The sequence below is a fragment of the Polyodon spathula genome, chromosome 50, assembly GCF_017654505.1.
Source record: "Polyodon spathula isolate WHYD16114869_AA chromosome 50, ASM1765450v1, whole genome shotgun sequence".
NCBI classification, from domain to species: Eukaryota; Metazoa; Chordata; class Actinopteri; order Acipenseriformes; family Polyodontidae; genus Polyodon; species Polyodon spathula.
Genome location: NC_054583.1, coordinates 2,109,233 through 2,123,778, shown reverse-complemented (window position 1 = coordinate 2,123,778; position 14,546 = coordinate 2,109,233). Strand labels below are relative to the sequence as shown.

The following is a 14,546-nucleotide window of genomic DNA, read 5'->3' as shown; positions in this document are numbered from 1 at the left end:
TGATTAACTGTGCCTGCAAGCATTTCGCATTATAGCCACTAGGGTGCGCGCTTTCCCCCTCCCGAAGCTGAGATTTTGTATCGAGTATTGTATAGAATTAACACTTGGGCACCACCTGGCGGGTTAACTACCTCACTGCAGAAACAGCACGGAAACCCAATATTCAGGGAGAGTGAATTTACAGTGTGGGGGGTCTTAAGATTTTTTTTTCTTCTTCATTATTTATTTTTTCTTCTTCAAAGGTTTTATATCACCTGCAAATTTAGGACTCTATGAAGCTGAGTGAGTTCATTCTATATAGAGGGGGCGCAGTTCAATTTGTTAACAAGGGAACATTATTCAGCATCTTTCAGACTCTATGAAGCTGAGGGAGTTCATTCTATATAGAGGGGGTGCAATTCAATATGTTAACAAGGGAACATTATTCAGCAGCTTTCACTGGACTCTATGAAGCTGAGGGAGTTCATTCTATATAGAGGGGGTGCAATTCAATATGTTAACAAGGGAACATTATTCAGCAGCTTTCACTGGACTCTATGAAGCTGAGGGAGTTCATTCTATATAGAGGGGGTGCAATTCAATATGTTAACAAGGGAACATTATTCAGCAGCTTTCACTGGAACGTCAGAAATGGGTTTGTTCTCTATAGAGGGGGGGGGAAATGCACAATGTTTGGTGAAAGTTGTAACCCAAATACCAAGTAATGCCTTAAACTCGTCCTTCAACCTGATAGGCTGTTTATAGCACCTGGATTGAAACAAGACCACAGAGCCAGTGCATCTAAAACAAAACACGTTTATTGTCTTGGGCGATGGAAAATAAAACTGTATGAAAAAATGGAAAGCTATCTGCAATTCTCTGACACGATGACTGACGGCTCAGTTTCCACGGAAATCAGACGAAGGGGCAGTTTATTCTCCCTGCAGGTCCCTGATGAGGTGTGGCTGCTGCGCCTTCAGGACTTCAAGGAAGGTGTCTTTCTCGGGCTTTCCCCACGCCCTTGAGGCCACAAAAAGCTTTCTCATCTGGACGGAGGGAACTTTCTCCGCTATTATCTCATCGTACTGCTCGTCGAGCAGCATTTGCTTTCCAAGTAGAGCATCCAGAATGCAGGCCACATTCACCACTCTCTGGATCAAAGCTCCCCGGTGCTGGTCTACAAAATGCACTCCTGCAAAGAAGAAGGAACAAGAGAGGGAGAGAGGGAGACAGAGATAGAGAGAGGCCATCAGAACCAGGCAGAACCAATCAATGGCAAGCCACTGTGTTTTGAAACCCATTTATTTAGGGTTCCCTATTGTAAAGGCGAGGGAAGCACCGTCCTCTAAGTAAAAGTTTGAGTTATTTGAACTATTTTTGTTTTTTTGAAAAAAAATTCGAGGGCTGGGACTTCAGACTTCCCCACGTCCCCCCTTCGCGACAGCGAGATTCATTAATTTTAAGGGCTGGGAATCAGACTCCCGCTGCACAGCGGTGTGATCCAGTCCTGCTTTCACTAGGAGTTTAATAATCAGACTCCCGCTGCACAGCAGTGTGATCCAGTCCTGCTTTCACTAGGAGTTTAATAATCAGACTCCCGCTGCACAGCAGTGTGTGATCCAGTCCTGGTTTCACTAGGAGTTTAATAATCAGACTCCCGCTGCACAGCGGTGTGATCCAGTCCTGCTTTCACTAGGAGTTTAATAATCAGACTCCCGCTGCACAGCAGTGTGATCCAGTCCTGGTCGTTTTCACATGACGGTTTATAGTCAGATATTCCGAGGCGTACAGCAGTGTGAGTCCGTCACTGGTCAGGACCAAAGTGAAGGTTTTTAATAATCAGACTCCTGCTGCACAGCGGTGTGATCCAGTCCTGCTTTCACTAGGAGTTTAATAATCAGACTCCCGCTGCACAGCAGTGTGATCCAGTCCTGCTTTCACTAGGAGTTTAATAATCAGACTCCCGCTGCACAGCAGTGTGATCCAGTCCTGCTTTCACTAGGAGTTTAATAATCAGACTCCCGCTGCACAGCAGTGTGATCCAGTCCTGCTTTCACTAGGAGTTTAATAATCAGACACACCTGAGCTTGTTAGCTAGACACACTGGGGGCTGATCAAGCTGGTAGACAGTGAAACCTGGACTGGATCACACTGCTGTGCAACAGGACTCTGATTCCCACTCCTGCTCTGGACCGTTGGTGAAGACGACTCACCAGAACTGCCCCATGAGCTTTGCGTCTGCTCGAACCGCCACGAGGCGGTGGGGCGCTGCTGGGCTGCTGTGAGCAAAAGAAAGAAAAGAGGCGATTGAAAACACAGACTTCCAGACACGTCATCTAATAAGGTCTGTGCCAGTTTATCATTACATGTCATGCATTGAAAACAGAAAGAGATGGCTGTTGAAAGCACGAAAGAGAGTGCTGTACAATGCAGTACCTTAACAATACTGTTAGCTCATATTCATTATTATTATTATTATTATTATTATTATTATTATTATCACATAATATAATAATTATTGTCAGTATTTTTGTGCATTGAGCTAATTACCTCACAGTTTCCCGTCCCCCCCAATGCTTTAACATATGGGTTATGCCTATCAAATTATCAAAAATTTTACTGTATAGTTACTGCCTTTACGTACAACTTCTCTGTGCTTTGCAATGCTTCCCTGTGCTTTACCAGATACTCTCTGTGCTTTACAATGCTTCCCTGTGCTTTACCAGACCTCTCTGTGCTTTATAATGCTTCCCTGTGCTTTACCAGACCCCTCTGTGCTTTACAATGCTTCCCTGTGCTTTACCAGACCTCTTCTGTGCTTTACAATGCTTCCCTATGCTTTACCAGACCTCTCTGTGCTTTGCAATGCTTCCCTATGCTTTACCAGACCTCTCTGTGCTTTACAATGCTTCCCTATGCTTTACCACACCTCTCTGTGCTTTGCAATGCTTCCCTATTCTTTACCAGACCTCTCTGTGCTTTGCAATGCTTCCCTGTGCTTTACCAGACCTCTCTGTGCTTTTCAATGCTTCCCTGTGCTTTACCAGACCTCTCTGTGCTTTACAATGCTTCCCTATGCTTTACCAGACCTCTCTGTGCTTTACAATGCTTCCCTATGCTTTACCAGACCTCTCTGTGCTTTACAATGCTTCCCTATGCTTTACCAGACCTCTCTGTGCTTTACAATGCTTCCCTATGCTTTACCAGACCTCTCTGTGCTTTACAATGCTTCCCTATGCTTTACCAGACCTCTCTGTGCTTTGCAATGCTTCCCTGTGCTTTACCAGACCTCTCTGTGCTTTTACAATGCTTCCCTGTGCTTTACCAGACCTCTCTGTGCTTTACAATGCTTCCCTATGCTTTACCAGACCTCTCTGTGCTTTACAATGCTTCCCTGTGCTTTAAAACCAGACCTCTCTCTCTCTGTGCTTTACAATGCTTCCCTATGCTTTACCAAACCTCTCTGTGCTTTACAATGCTTCCCTATGCTTTTCCTGCATGCTTTCCCTACTTTTTGGTTACCAGACCTCTCTGTGCTTTACAATGCTTCCCTATGCTTTACCAGACCTCTCTGTGCTTTACAATGCTTCCCTATGCTTTACCAGACCTCTCTGTGCTTTGCAATGCTTCCCTTTGCTTTACCAGACCTCTCTGTGCTTTTCAATGCTTCCCTGTGCTTTACCAGACATCTCTGTGCTTTACAATACCAGACCTCTCTTACAACCTTCCCTCTATGTGCTTTACAATGCTATTCAAAAAACCTATACGTTACCAGACCTCTTGTGCTTGCAATGCTTCACACCCAGACCTCTCTGGCTTTACAATGCTTCCCTATGCTTTACCAACCTCTCTGTGCTTTACAATGCTTCCCTATGCTTTACCAGACCTCTCTGTGCTTTACAATGCTTCCCTATGCTTTACCAGACCTCTCTGTGCTTTACAATGCTTCCCTATGCTTTACCAGACCTCTCTGTGCTTTACAATGCTTCCCTGTGCTTTACCATATCTCTCTGTGCTTTACAATGCTTCCCTGTGCTTTACCAGACCTCTCTGTGCTTTACAATGCGTCCCTATGCTTTACCCACACCCATACTTTATTGTTCCAATATGCTTTACCTATTTATGGTATATACCTATTAATTATTGTATCAATAAGAGTACTCATATATCACGAATGCAGCACATTTAATAAAAGACTTGTGTTTAAGATTTTGTAATATTGTTTTTCATATTCTAATGCTGCAGGTCCGATATGCAGAATCGCTAGTTTTAAATGTTCTCGTTTATTTTAGGAATGCAACGAAGCGCTCCCGAAAACTCAGAGGCATTGGGACAGTACTGTGCTGCTATTATGGCTTCTGTTAGACTTTTGATGTCAAATTATGTACAAAGTTTTTAGCTGTGTCTCAGTCTTCAAGTTCTAGGTGATGCTAATCTGTTGCAATCAGTTTAGTTTCCAGTAGAATTTCAATGAGCGACAAATAACTCACTGTGTGTGTGTTTTTTTTTTTTCTCTGCCCCATTGTCAATAACAAATACCCAATTAAACAAACAAACAAACAAACAACAACAAACAAACACACAGCTTCTAAAACGTTGGGTCTAGCAAATATATGTCTTCCTCGTGCAACTGTTTATTAAAAACATCCGAAAAAAAAAAACATTTTTTTTTTGTTTTTGTTTTTTTTTTTCATTTTCTCCCCACGAGAACGAAAGCGAAACTAAAAACTATTGGAAATTGCAATACGCTTCAATATCACCGCTATAGATAAAGAATGTATTTAGCAAATACTTTTAATAATAACGGAATTGCAATACACGTTCAATTATAAATACCGCTATAGATAAAGAATGTATTTTAGCAAATACTTTTAATAATAACGACTAAAACCCTCTGCTGATAGACACGGGTTCATCGATATCAACGGTCCGTTAAATAAATCGAAAATTTGATTCAGATATCAATGTCAAATAATAATAATAATAATAATAATAAATGTGAGCTAACAGTATTGTTAAGGTACTGCATTGTACAACACTCTCTTTCTAAGAATATAATAATATAATAATAATAATAATATCTTTCTAATAATAATAATAATAACTTGCATTTAAATCCTAATTATATTAATACTGATATTCATTATCTTACCGGCTGCCGTCTTTTTTTGTAGCTCCTCAGCCAGACTCGTCTCTTTAATGCTTTTTAATAAGGCTACCGTGATCTCAGCAGCTTGAGTTTTGGTGTAGGTGCTGACCAGCAAACTCGCCACTTCCAGGCTTCCCGCATTCTGGAGCTTCCCTTTGGCGATTTTGCGCTCCTGGAATGTCGTTTCGCCCAGTTTATCCTTGAATCTTTTAAACCCGTTGTCGTCCAGGTCGTCGAGGGTGTCTATGATGTGATCCTTCACCGTCAGATCCATCGCGGCTCATCTGCTGGGCTGAAGAGAGAGTGGGAGAGCGTACAGAACCGGGGGGGAATGGAGAGAGGGAAAGAGAGGAGGGGAGAGGGACCCCACACCCACCTCCACAAACCCCCCCCAACACTCAACCACTGTTTTGTAATGTCTAGGTTCTGTTCCCATGAGTGTGTTATATGTGTAGAGATATGATATATTATAGCATATTTATCCTCACCTTTTTTGAATGATGACCTTCCATCATAGTGTGGTTTGTTTTTTCGCTTTCATCGCTCTCAACTCAGCTTTGTCACTAGTCCACCCCTACCCGCCCAGCCCCTCCCACCACCCCAGGCACCCCGTGTCCTTTCTCGTCTCGTCGCGGGTGCCCCCTCATTACGTTTTGGCGTCGGGGCGTGCTCCGCGCTCTTAGTGCACCCCACCCCGCGCCCTTCCGTACCCCCTGGCCCTGGGGTTTTTCCTATTCATCTCATTTCCCTCGTCTCTGCTGTTTTTGTCTTTCTCTCTCTCTCGCTGCTTCTCCGTCTTCACCGCCCCCCTGGTGTCCTGGCGCTCCATAGGCCACTCGCGTGTTGCGCATGTTCGCGCTCTCTCGCGGGCGCTTCCCCCCCCCCGCCCCTCCCCCCCCACCCCCCCCCACTTTGCCCCCCCCCCACCCCGGGGGTCCGTGTGTGCCTTGTCGCGCGCTTGCCCGCGGTGTTGGTGGTCGCTGATAGGCGCTCTCGCGCGTCGCCCCCTCCCTCCCCCCCGGGTGGGTCCTTGGCTGCGGCGCGCTTGCACCCTCGTCCGGGGCGTGGGCGTTCGTTCGCGGCTCTCGCTCGCGTATCCTCCGTCTTCCCCTGCCCCCTCCCGCGTTGGGGCCTGTCTCGCGTGGCCCGAGCGTGCCGTCAGTTTGTATTCTCGGCGCTGTGGCGCGCATCGGGCTCTCTTCTTCGCTGCGTCCGCGCCCCCTTTTGTGCCGTCGTCTCGGGGCCCGCGGCGGGGGGGCGCGGGGGAGGTCGCGCGCTACGGCGCTGCGCCTCTCCTCCCCTGTGTATGGCCTGCCTCGCGGGCCCATCCTGCGAGTCGCCGGTGTTGTGCTGGCTTACTCGGGTGGGGTGGTGCGCTTGCCGCGCGCGCGCTGCCTCGTCACTCTCGCCCCCGTAGGGGGGTCTTGCGCGCGTGCCCGCGTGGCAGGGGGGGGCGGACGCGCGCGATATCGGGCGGGCCTCCTCCCGAAACCGCCCCCCCCTGTGGTCCTGGCTTGCGCGGGCCTCGCGGGGGGGCTCGCTTGCGCAGCGCGCGCGCGCGTCCTCCCTCCCCGTGTGGTCTGAGCGCGAGCGGTCCTCTCTGGTGGGCGGTTCGTGCGCGCGCGCGGCGCACCTCCCCCGGTCCGGGGTGCCCCCTGCCGACGCGTCCCTCGCGTGGTGCGCGGGCGCGCTCCGCCTCCGGCCTCGCAGCTCGTCCGACGGTCTCCTCAACACCGCCCACCGGGGGGCGGCCCATTGCGAAGCGGGCCCGCGTCGCGACGGTGGCGGCGGCCGGCTCGTGCGGGGCCCGCATGCGTGGCATGGCTCTATGTCCGAGGTCGGGGGGGTGTGGGTGCGGCGAGGGGGGGCTGGCGGCGTGTCCGGCGTTGATGGGGTCGGGCCCGGGGACCGGGCGTGGCGGTTGGCTGTGCGGTTCCGGTGTGCGCGGGTGGCGGCGCTTGGCCGGCGGGTTGTCCGGTCTTTCGCGCGCGCGCTTCCGCCTCCCGCCCCGTGGGCCTGCGCGCGGTCCCTCGCGGGGTGGGGCGTGTCCTGCTCGCTCGGCGTCGCCTTCTTCTTCCCCCTGGGGCCGGGGGGGGCCCATGGCGCGCCGGCCCGCTCTGGTGGCGCCGGGGCGCGCGCGCTTCGCTGCCTCCCGCCCCCGGTCGGGTCCGGCAAACTCCCCCACCCCCGCCCCGCCCGGCCGTCGGTCTGTCCGTGCGGGCCCGCGCGCGGTTGGGAGCGCGGCTCTCCGCGCGGCGGCGTCCTCCTGCCCGCCCCCCCCTGCCCTGTTTGGGGATGCCCGGCTCGGCTGCGTCGCCCCCCCGCTTGCGGTTTGCTCTGGTTCCCGCCCCCGCGCGCGCGCGCTGCGCGCGCCTCCCTCCAACCGGGTTGCACTTGCTGCGCTGTCGTGCCCCGCGCGTGGGGGGAGCTCGGTCCCGCGCGCCGCGCCTCAGGCTCGCGCGCCGTCGCTCTTTGTCCGCGCGCGGCGCGGTCGGCGCCGTTCCCGCGCCCCGTTGGGCCCTTTCTCGAGCTGGGTCCAGTCGTGTTGTGGTCCGCTTGCCCTCGCGTGCTGCTTTCCCCTCCCCCCGCCCCCGGCGTTGGTGGGGCCTGTCTCGCTGTCCCCCGCCTGGTGTGGTGCGCGCGCTTCGCTCGCGCTCTTCGCCTCTGCGCGCGCTCGCGCCGCGGCTCGCGCGCGCGAGCGCGCGCGCGCGCGCGCGCTCCCTTGGCCCTTTCCCTTCTCTCCTCATCCGGGCTCTGCTCTTCCCTCTGCACCTGCCCCACTGCACCGCAAACTGCGTTTTATATAAGACTCGTGACGTCATCTGGGCTGCACTTTCGACTAGCGACCTTCCTGTTTTAAAATCACAATTCCTGTTTTCTGTTGTACTTTTATTGAGGGTAATTCAGTTTGTGGACAAAGGTATTTAATACATATTTGTTTATTATTATTAGTATCTTATATTATTCTTATTATTATTAGTATATTCGTTCACTTATTAATTAAATTATTTTTCCTTTTTCAAGTGTTATTTTCAAGTGTATACTTTCTAGACTGACCCCTGTCGATGTTCTGGCAGTATATTTCATTCTACACCACGCTGCAAGGTCCAGGTTCTCCATTGTATCTCATTAACTTCTGTCAAAGTTTCATGACAGTCGGATAAGCTCTAAGACATGCGCTTATAGATCTGTGTCCAGCCTCCTGCTTTACCGTAAAAAAAGAACTACAGCTCCCATCACCCCTCGCTAGCACGGCAGGTGCCTGGGGCATGCTGGGAGGCCCCTGTCGATGTTCTTGGACAGTATCAAGCACAATTCTGACACGCAGCTGCAATGTCCAGGTTCTACCAAAATTGTATCTATCTCATTACTTCTGTTCATTTTTTAAATTTCATTGGACAGTCGGATAAGACATGGGAGAAAGGGCTAGAGCCTGCGCCTTATGATTCTGTGTCTGGGCCTCGCTGCTTAAACGTAAAAAAGAACTGGCATCTGCGAGGTCTAGAGGATTCCCAGTCACCCGACCACCCCCTCGCTAGCCCGGGCAAGCACACACAACAGCCCATGCTCTTAGATGTACAGTATACTATTATTCATTGTATACGCAATTGCAATCATAAACTACAAAACAGTGCGTTTTTTTTTTTTTTTTTTTTTTTTTTTTTTGTTTATGTTTTTTGTTTTTTTTTTTTTTTTTTTTTTTTCTGACCCCTTTTTTTTTTTTTGCGCTGATTATCTTTTTTTTTTTTTTTTTTTTCAATTGTTGGGAGCGGACCAAGAAAAACAGGGGGAAAGGGTCTCAGATGTCATGTGTACAGCTGTTGTGTCAACAGTAGATCACTGTGCTTGGCCGTGTCTGAGGGATCTGAGCGATCGGTACAGGTCGCTGACTTGCATAGAAGGTGGGGATTAGATTGGGGCTCTTACACGTACAATATACTGTGTGCATTTTAAATTCATCATGACCGCTGAGCGGATTATCAACCGCGATGGTCATCTGTCTGGAGGTTCACATAATACATATTTATTTAATATACGGCATATAAAATCTGACTTTGCTGTGTGTGCGTGCGGAGGAGCGCTGATCCATCCCTTTAAAATCCGTTCTCTCGACTCGACCTCTTAATTACTTTATCCTAAACAGGATCCTGAGCCAGTCTACCCTATTAGAAAAGGAAGCGGCTGGAAACACAGCTTATTAAATTCCTTTCTAACCTCGATGCCGGATTACCAATAATAGCTGGCTGCCATACCCGACAGACACAGAGGGGGCCAAGGCAGGGGGTACTGTCCACCAGAAAGCCGGCGTATGACAGCGCCGGCGCGGCGCGGAAAACGGATCAGTACAAAATCTCATACAATTCTTTCCTCAGCTGATATGTGGTGTAATAAAGTGGTGATTAGAAAGTGTTTCTTTGCAACTCGATTCCAGTAATTTATTAGCAGTTTGATTGGCTATTACCTGTGCATGATTCTCACATCGGTCTCCCACATTTTTGTTATAGCTTATCCAGTTGGAGTACACATACTACATTTCCTAAAATTTGTTTCGACTTACTTGTACAAATAGTTGAAACATGCGGAGTTCATCTATCATATTATATATTAGTCTGATATGTTTAATAAGGGTTTTAGAAAGTGTTTCTTGCAACTCGATTCCAGTAATATATGATATAGCTATAATACCTATGTATATATAGGTATATAAATATATAAATATATAGCTATAAGGCTATGTTATTAACAGTTGAGGTGCGGCGTGCAATAAGACCAGTTTCCAACTAAGAAATAGCTCTTCACGAAGTCATACTATACATATGAGATATATATATATATATTATATATATGTATATATATATTAATATATATATATGTGGCGCATATATGTATATATATATATACATATATTATCATATTTAATAGTACTATATATATCCTATTGTTGTTTAAAAGTGGTGCTGTGCAATAAGACACAGTTTCCAATAAACAGCGCGCTTCACGAAGTCAGGGATCGTGTTAGGGTTGGCTGTGTTTTTCCTTTATTCAAAAGAGGAACGAATTCAGATTGATGTGTGGCGCAGGTGTGTAGCTGCTGTAGTTCTGTCCAGGGTTTTATATCAGTGTTATACAGTGCGGTCCTGCCAGCATTGCCCTGTGTACAGCACAGCACAGCCAGGCTCTGCCCAGCACACAGCGGGCAATGCCAGCGCACTAGATTACAGCTTTCTATAGACGCCCATGTTGGGTAGCTGCTGTAGTTCTGTCCAGGGTTTTATATCAGTGTTATACAGTGCGGTCCTGCCAGCATTGCCCTGTGTACAGCACAGCACAGCCAGGCTCTGCCCAGCACACAGCAGAGCGGATTATGCCAAGGCACCACTAGCTTTAATTACAAATTTCTGGCTATTCGCCATAGTAGCACTGTAGTTCTGTCCCGGGTTTTATATCAGTGTTATACAGTGCGGTCTGGCCAGCATTGCCCTGTGTACAGCACAGCACAGCCAGGCTCTGCCCAGCACACAGCGGGCAATGCCAGCGCACTAGATTACAGCTTTCTATAGACGCCGCTGTGCTGGGTAGCTGCTGTAGTTCTGTCCAGGGTTTTATATCAGTGTTATACAGTGTGGTCCTGCCAGCATTGCCCTGTGTACAGCACAGCACAGCCAGGCTCTGCCCAGCACACAGCAGGCAATGCCAGCACACTAGATTACAGCTTTCTATAGTAGGTGCTGTAGTCGTTTTCACAGGAAATTTGCCTGGAATATTGAAACTGAACCCCCTCCCCATCTTGGTCATTTTCCTCAGTCCAAGGCGTTCAGAAATTGGGTAACTTGTCCACCAGCGATGCGAAATCTCTCTCTGTTCTCTCCAGCCAGTCTCTGCTCCCTTCACACACCCAGTAACCTCTAACTTTCTGCTCGAAGGCAGTGCCGTTGCAGGGCAGCGGTGGTTCGATCTCCTGCGGCGCCAGGCCCATGTTGTCCATGACGGCCCTGATGTTAGCCAGCAGGTGGTAGGTTCGGTTCAGAGAGGCGTCCAGCAGCGAGTGCAGGGCGGCCGCGTTCGGGTTCAGTTCCTTCTGCTCCTCCTGCGTGTGACACAGGTGATGGGAGAACAGAGAGTGAGCGGCGAAGCTGTCAGCGAGGCGCTGGCCATCCGTGAGCGAGTGCCACGTTTCGGGGAGTGGTTTGGGCAGGTCAGGTCGGCTGGAGGGAGACGGACGGAAGTCTGATTGGCTGAATGGATCACCCTTACGCACGTGACATTCCTGGGGATAAACAAAGACCCCAAACGCAGGCTGGGGGGGGGGGGGGGGGTGGGGGGGGGGGGGGGGGGACAAAAAAAAAAAACAAAAAAAAAAAAAACAGTAACATGGTTCCCTGATTCTGTAAAAATTAAATATATATTGAACAGATATACTAGTACATCAGGAGTGGTATGTCAGACTCCACCATTGCCAGCAGTGTCATTTATTGCATAGCAGTGTCACCCAGTCCAGGTTTTGCTACCAGCTTGATCAGCCCCAGTGTGTCTAGCTAACAAGCTCAGGTGTGTCTGATTATTAAACTCCTAGTAAAACCAGGACTGGATCACACTGCTGTGCAGCGGGAGTCTGATTATTAACTCCTAGTGAAAGCAGGACTGGATCACACTGCTGTGCAGCGGGAGTCTGATTATTAAACTCCTAGTGAAAGCAGGACTGGATCACACTGCTGTGCAGCGGGAGTCTGATTATTAAACTCCTAGTGAAAGCAGGACTGGATCACACTGCTGTGCAGCGGGAGTCTGATTATTAAACTCCTAGTGAAACAAGGAATGGATCACACTGCTGAAATAATAATAATAATCTTTATATAGCGTTTTTCCATCCCATCACGGGTAAAATATATATACAGAACGTACAGAAGAATAATAAGTAAATAATAGGGTTGTATATAGTTGGGCCTTTCACAGTGGTTCCACCATCACTCAAAGCGCTTTTACGAGACTAGGGCATGTGAGCTATGCATCAGCTGCAGAGCCACTCACAACAACGCCTCACCCAAAAAGTCGTGGGGTTCCTCCGGGCGAAGTGACTCGCTCGGGGGCGCACACAGGGGGGGTCACTGGCTGAGCTGGGATTTGAACTCTGGTCCTGCTGGTTACAAGCCTGTTTCGTTAATCGCTGGACCACACAGCCACCTAGAAATAAGCGAGACCTGCGTGTGTCCCTTAGCATCAGCTGCAGAGCCCAACTCACACACCGCCTCAAGGACTTCCCGGTAAAAATGTCACCACCTAGTAACTGGAAGGCGAAAAAGTGATTCTTAATTACATATGACGGGGCGCACTTGGACAGGGGAGTGTCACTGGCTGAGCTGGGATTTGAACTCTGGTCCTGCTGGTTACAAGCCTGTTTCGTTAATCGCTGGACCACACAGCCTCCTAGAATTAATAATACTGATCCCAGATGTCCTTATATAGGCAAACCCAACTTCACATACACCGCACTGGTCAAGGAGATTCCTGGTTAATTTAGTCAACCAAACTAGTAACTGTATGCAGGAAATGTTGGAATTCTCTCTTACATATTCCTTCAGCAGATCCTGGGAAATGCTGAGCAGCAGTTTGGAAAGGCTGTGGGTCTGTTGGATGACATGATGAATGTCCGGATTGCGAAGGGTCCACTGGATACCCCCCTAAAAACCTTTTTCGGCCTGTGTGGGGGGGGGGGGATCACATGGTTAGGGATTTAACACGTACAACTGCACATTTCATTTCGTGATTTTGTTTTGCATTAAAATGCAGTGAACCAAAGAATTCCACCTTCAACCTTGAATGCAAGGGTCTCTAAACTGCACACGCGTTGTGTATTTCACGTAGCTGTGCAGAGTCTCGGACGCACCAGTCTCTGAATCGCCTTCCTGGCTCCACTCGTTCCTCCATCCCACCCTCCCCCTGCATTCCTTCTGAATAGATCCTGGGAATCCACGCGTCGTCAACCCAAACCCCCGCAAAAGAAGACACCTCTGTGCGAAGGAGCTGCCCGAGACGACCGGGTGATCATGGGTTAGGTATTTGGCTAGGGTTAGGTTTTTAGGGCTGGGTTGCTTAAGGTTGGAGTTGTGTTAGAGTTGAAGGTGGGTTGATTTCATAGAGTTGCCGAGCTCTGGAAGTGAAAAGTGAGAGTACATGGCAAATGCCCTTGAATCACCCTTTCCAGCGGATATTCCTTTACACTGCCCTCTGTGCAAGGCATGGGAAGCGATTTAGCCGGAAATCACACATTTACTCCCCACAGCCTCGCTTCAAAAGTCAACACAGGGATATTTACTGGATGAAACAGCAAAGGCGACTGTGGATTGCACAGAGCTCATCTCTGTGTACATTTTGTGCGACAGCTTTCTCGTTTGCAAGTAAAACAAAACTGTGACGGATTATCTATCGTGCTGGATTCCAGCGCTGCTGTAAACTATAATCCGCGCGTTATGTGAAGGACTTGATTGTAGATTTACCTCCCCCCTGCGGGACGTGTGCGTATTTACGCAACATGCTTAATTGTTAATTAAGCTAACACAACACAACACAACACAACACACACAACACACACACACACCACACACACGGCACCACACAAACACACTGAGATGTATTGCTTGGCTTGGCGCGTGCCCAGCGATGAAATTTGGGCATGGCCAAAAAAAAAACAAAAAAAAAAACAAAAAAAAATCACTGCGTTGTTTTCTTTAACTCTGGATAAACCCTGCCCGAGAACGTCACGCAGAAGGTCATTCTTTCACGAATAAACAGCGGTTCCCAGCGACCTTCTACCTATTTATTTGTTTATTTTTTGTTATTTTATTTTCGCCGATCGGACAAGCCGGAGCTTGGAAGCCGCGATCTCCCACGCAGAGCGCTTTCAAGGACACAGGAAGCGGCGGCACGCTGTGCTGTCTCTTAACTGGGACACACTAGCAGCGGCTGTATAGGGCAAACGGCAGTCCACACAAATACCAGTACACGAGTAATCCTCGATTGCAGTTTATTATGAATTAGTAAAGCACTGAGAGCCCTGGAAAAGCATAGGGAAGCATTGTAAAGCACAGAGAGGCGTGGTAAAGCATAGGGAAGCATTGTAAAGCACAGAGAGGTCTGGTAAAGCATAGGGAAGCATTGTAAAGCACAGAGAGGTCTGGTAAAGCATAGGGAAGCATTGTAAAGCACAGAGAGGTGTGGTAAAGCATAGGGAAGCATTGTAAAGCACAGAGTGAATCTGGTATGGTAAAGCATAGGGAAGCATTGTAAAGCACAGAGAGGTCTGGTAAAGCATAGGGAAGCATTGTAAAGCACAGAGAGGTCTGGTAAAGCATAGGGAAGCATTGTAAAGCACAGAGAGGTGTGGTAAAGCATAGGGAAGCATTGTAAAGCACAGAGAGGT

At 48.8% G+C, this 14,546-nt stretch overlaps 2 protein-coding genes across 2 annotated transcripts; both read right to left on the bottom strand.

Annotated features, from left to right (window-relative positions):
• Positions 1-779: 779 nt before the first annotated feature.
• LOC121306817 (apoptosis-associated speck-like protein containing a CARD) lies at positions 780-5,485 on the bottom strand. Its single transcript, XM_041238745.1, has 3 exons — positions 5,094-5,485; positions 2,193-2,258; positions 780-1,271 (listed from the first exon to the last, which is right to left on the bottom strand). Exons 1-3 carry the CDS (start codon positions 5,400-5,402, stop codon positions 912-914), a joined length of 735 nt encoding a protein of 244 aa, XP_041094679.1. The 5' UTR covers positions 5,403-5,485; the 3' UTR covers positions 780-911.
• A 5,458-nt stretch (positions 5,486-10,943) lies between these two features.
• LOC121306816 (cardiotrophin-2-like) lies at positions 10,944-11,583 on the bottom strand. Its single transcript, XM_041238744.1, has 2 exons — positions 11,555-11,583; positions 10,944-11,364 (listed from the first exon to the last, which is right to left on the bottom strand). Exons 1-2 carry the CDS (start codon positions 11,581-11,583, stop codon positions 10,944-10,946), a joined length of 450 nt encoding a protein of 149 aa, XP_041094678.1.
• Between the last annotated feature and the right edge of the window lie 2,963 nt (positions 11,584-14,546).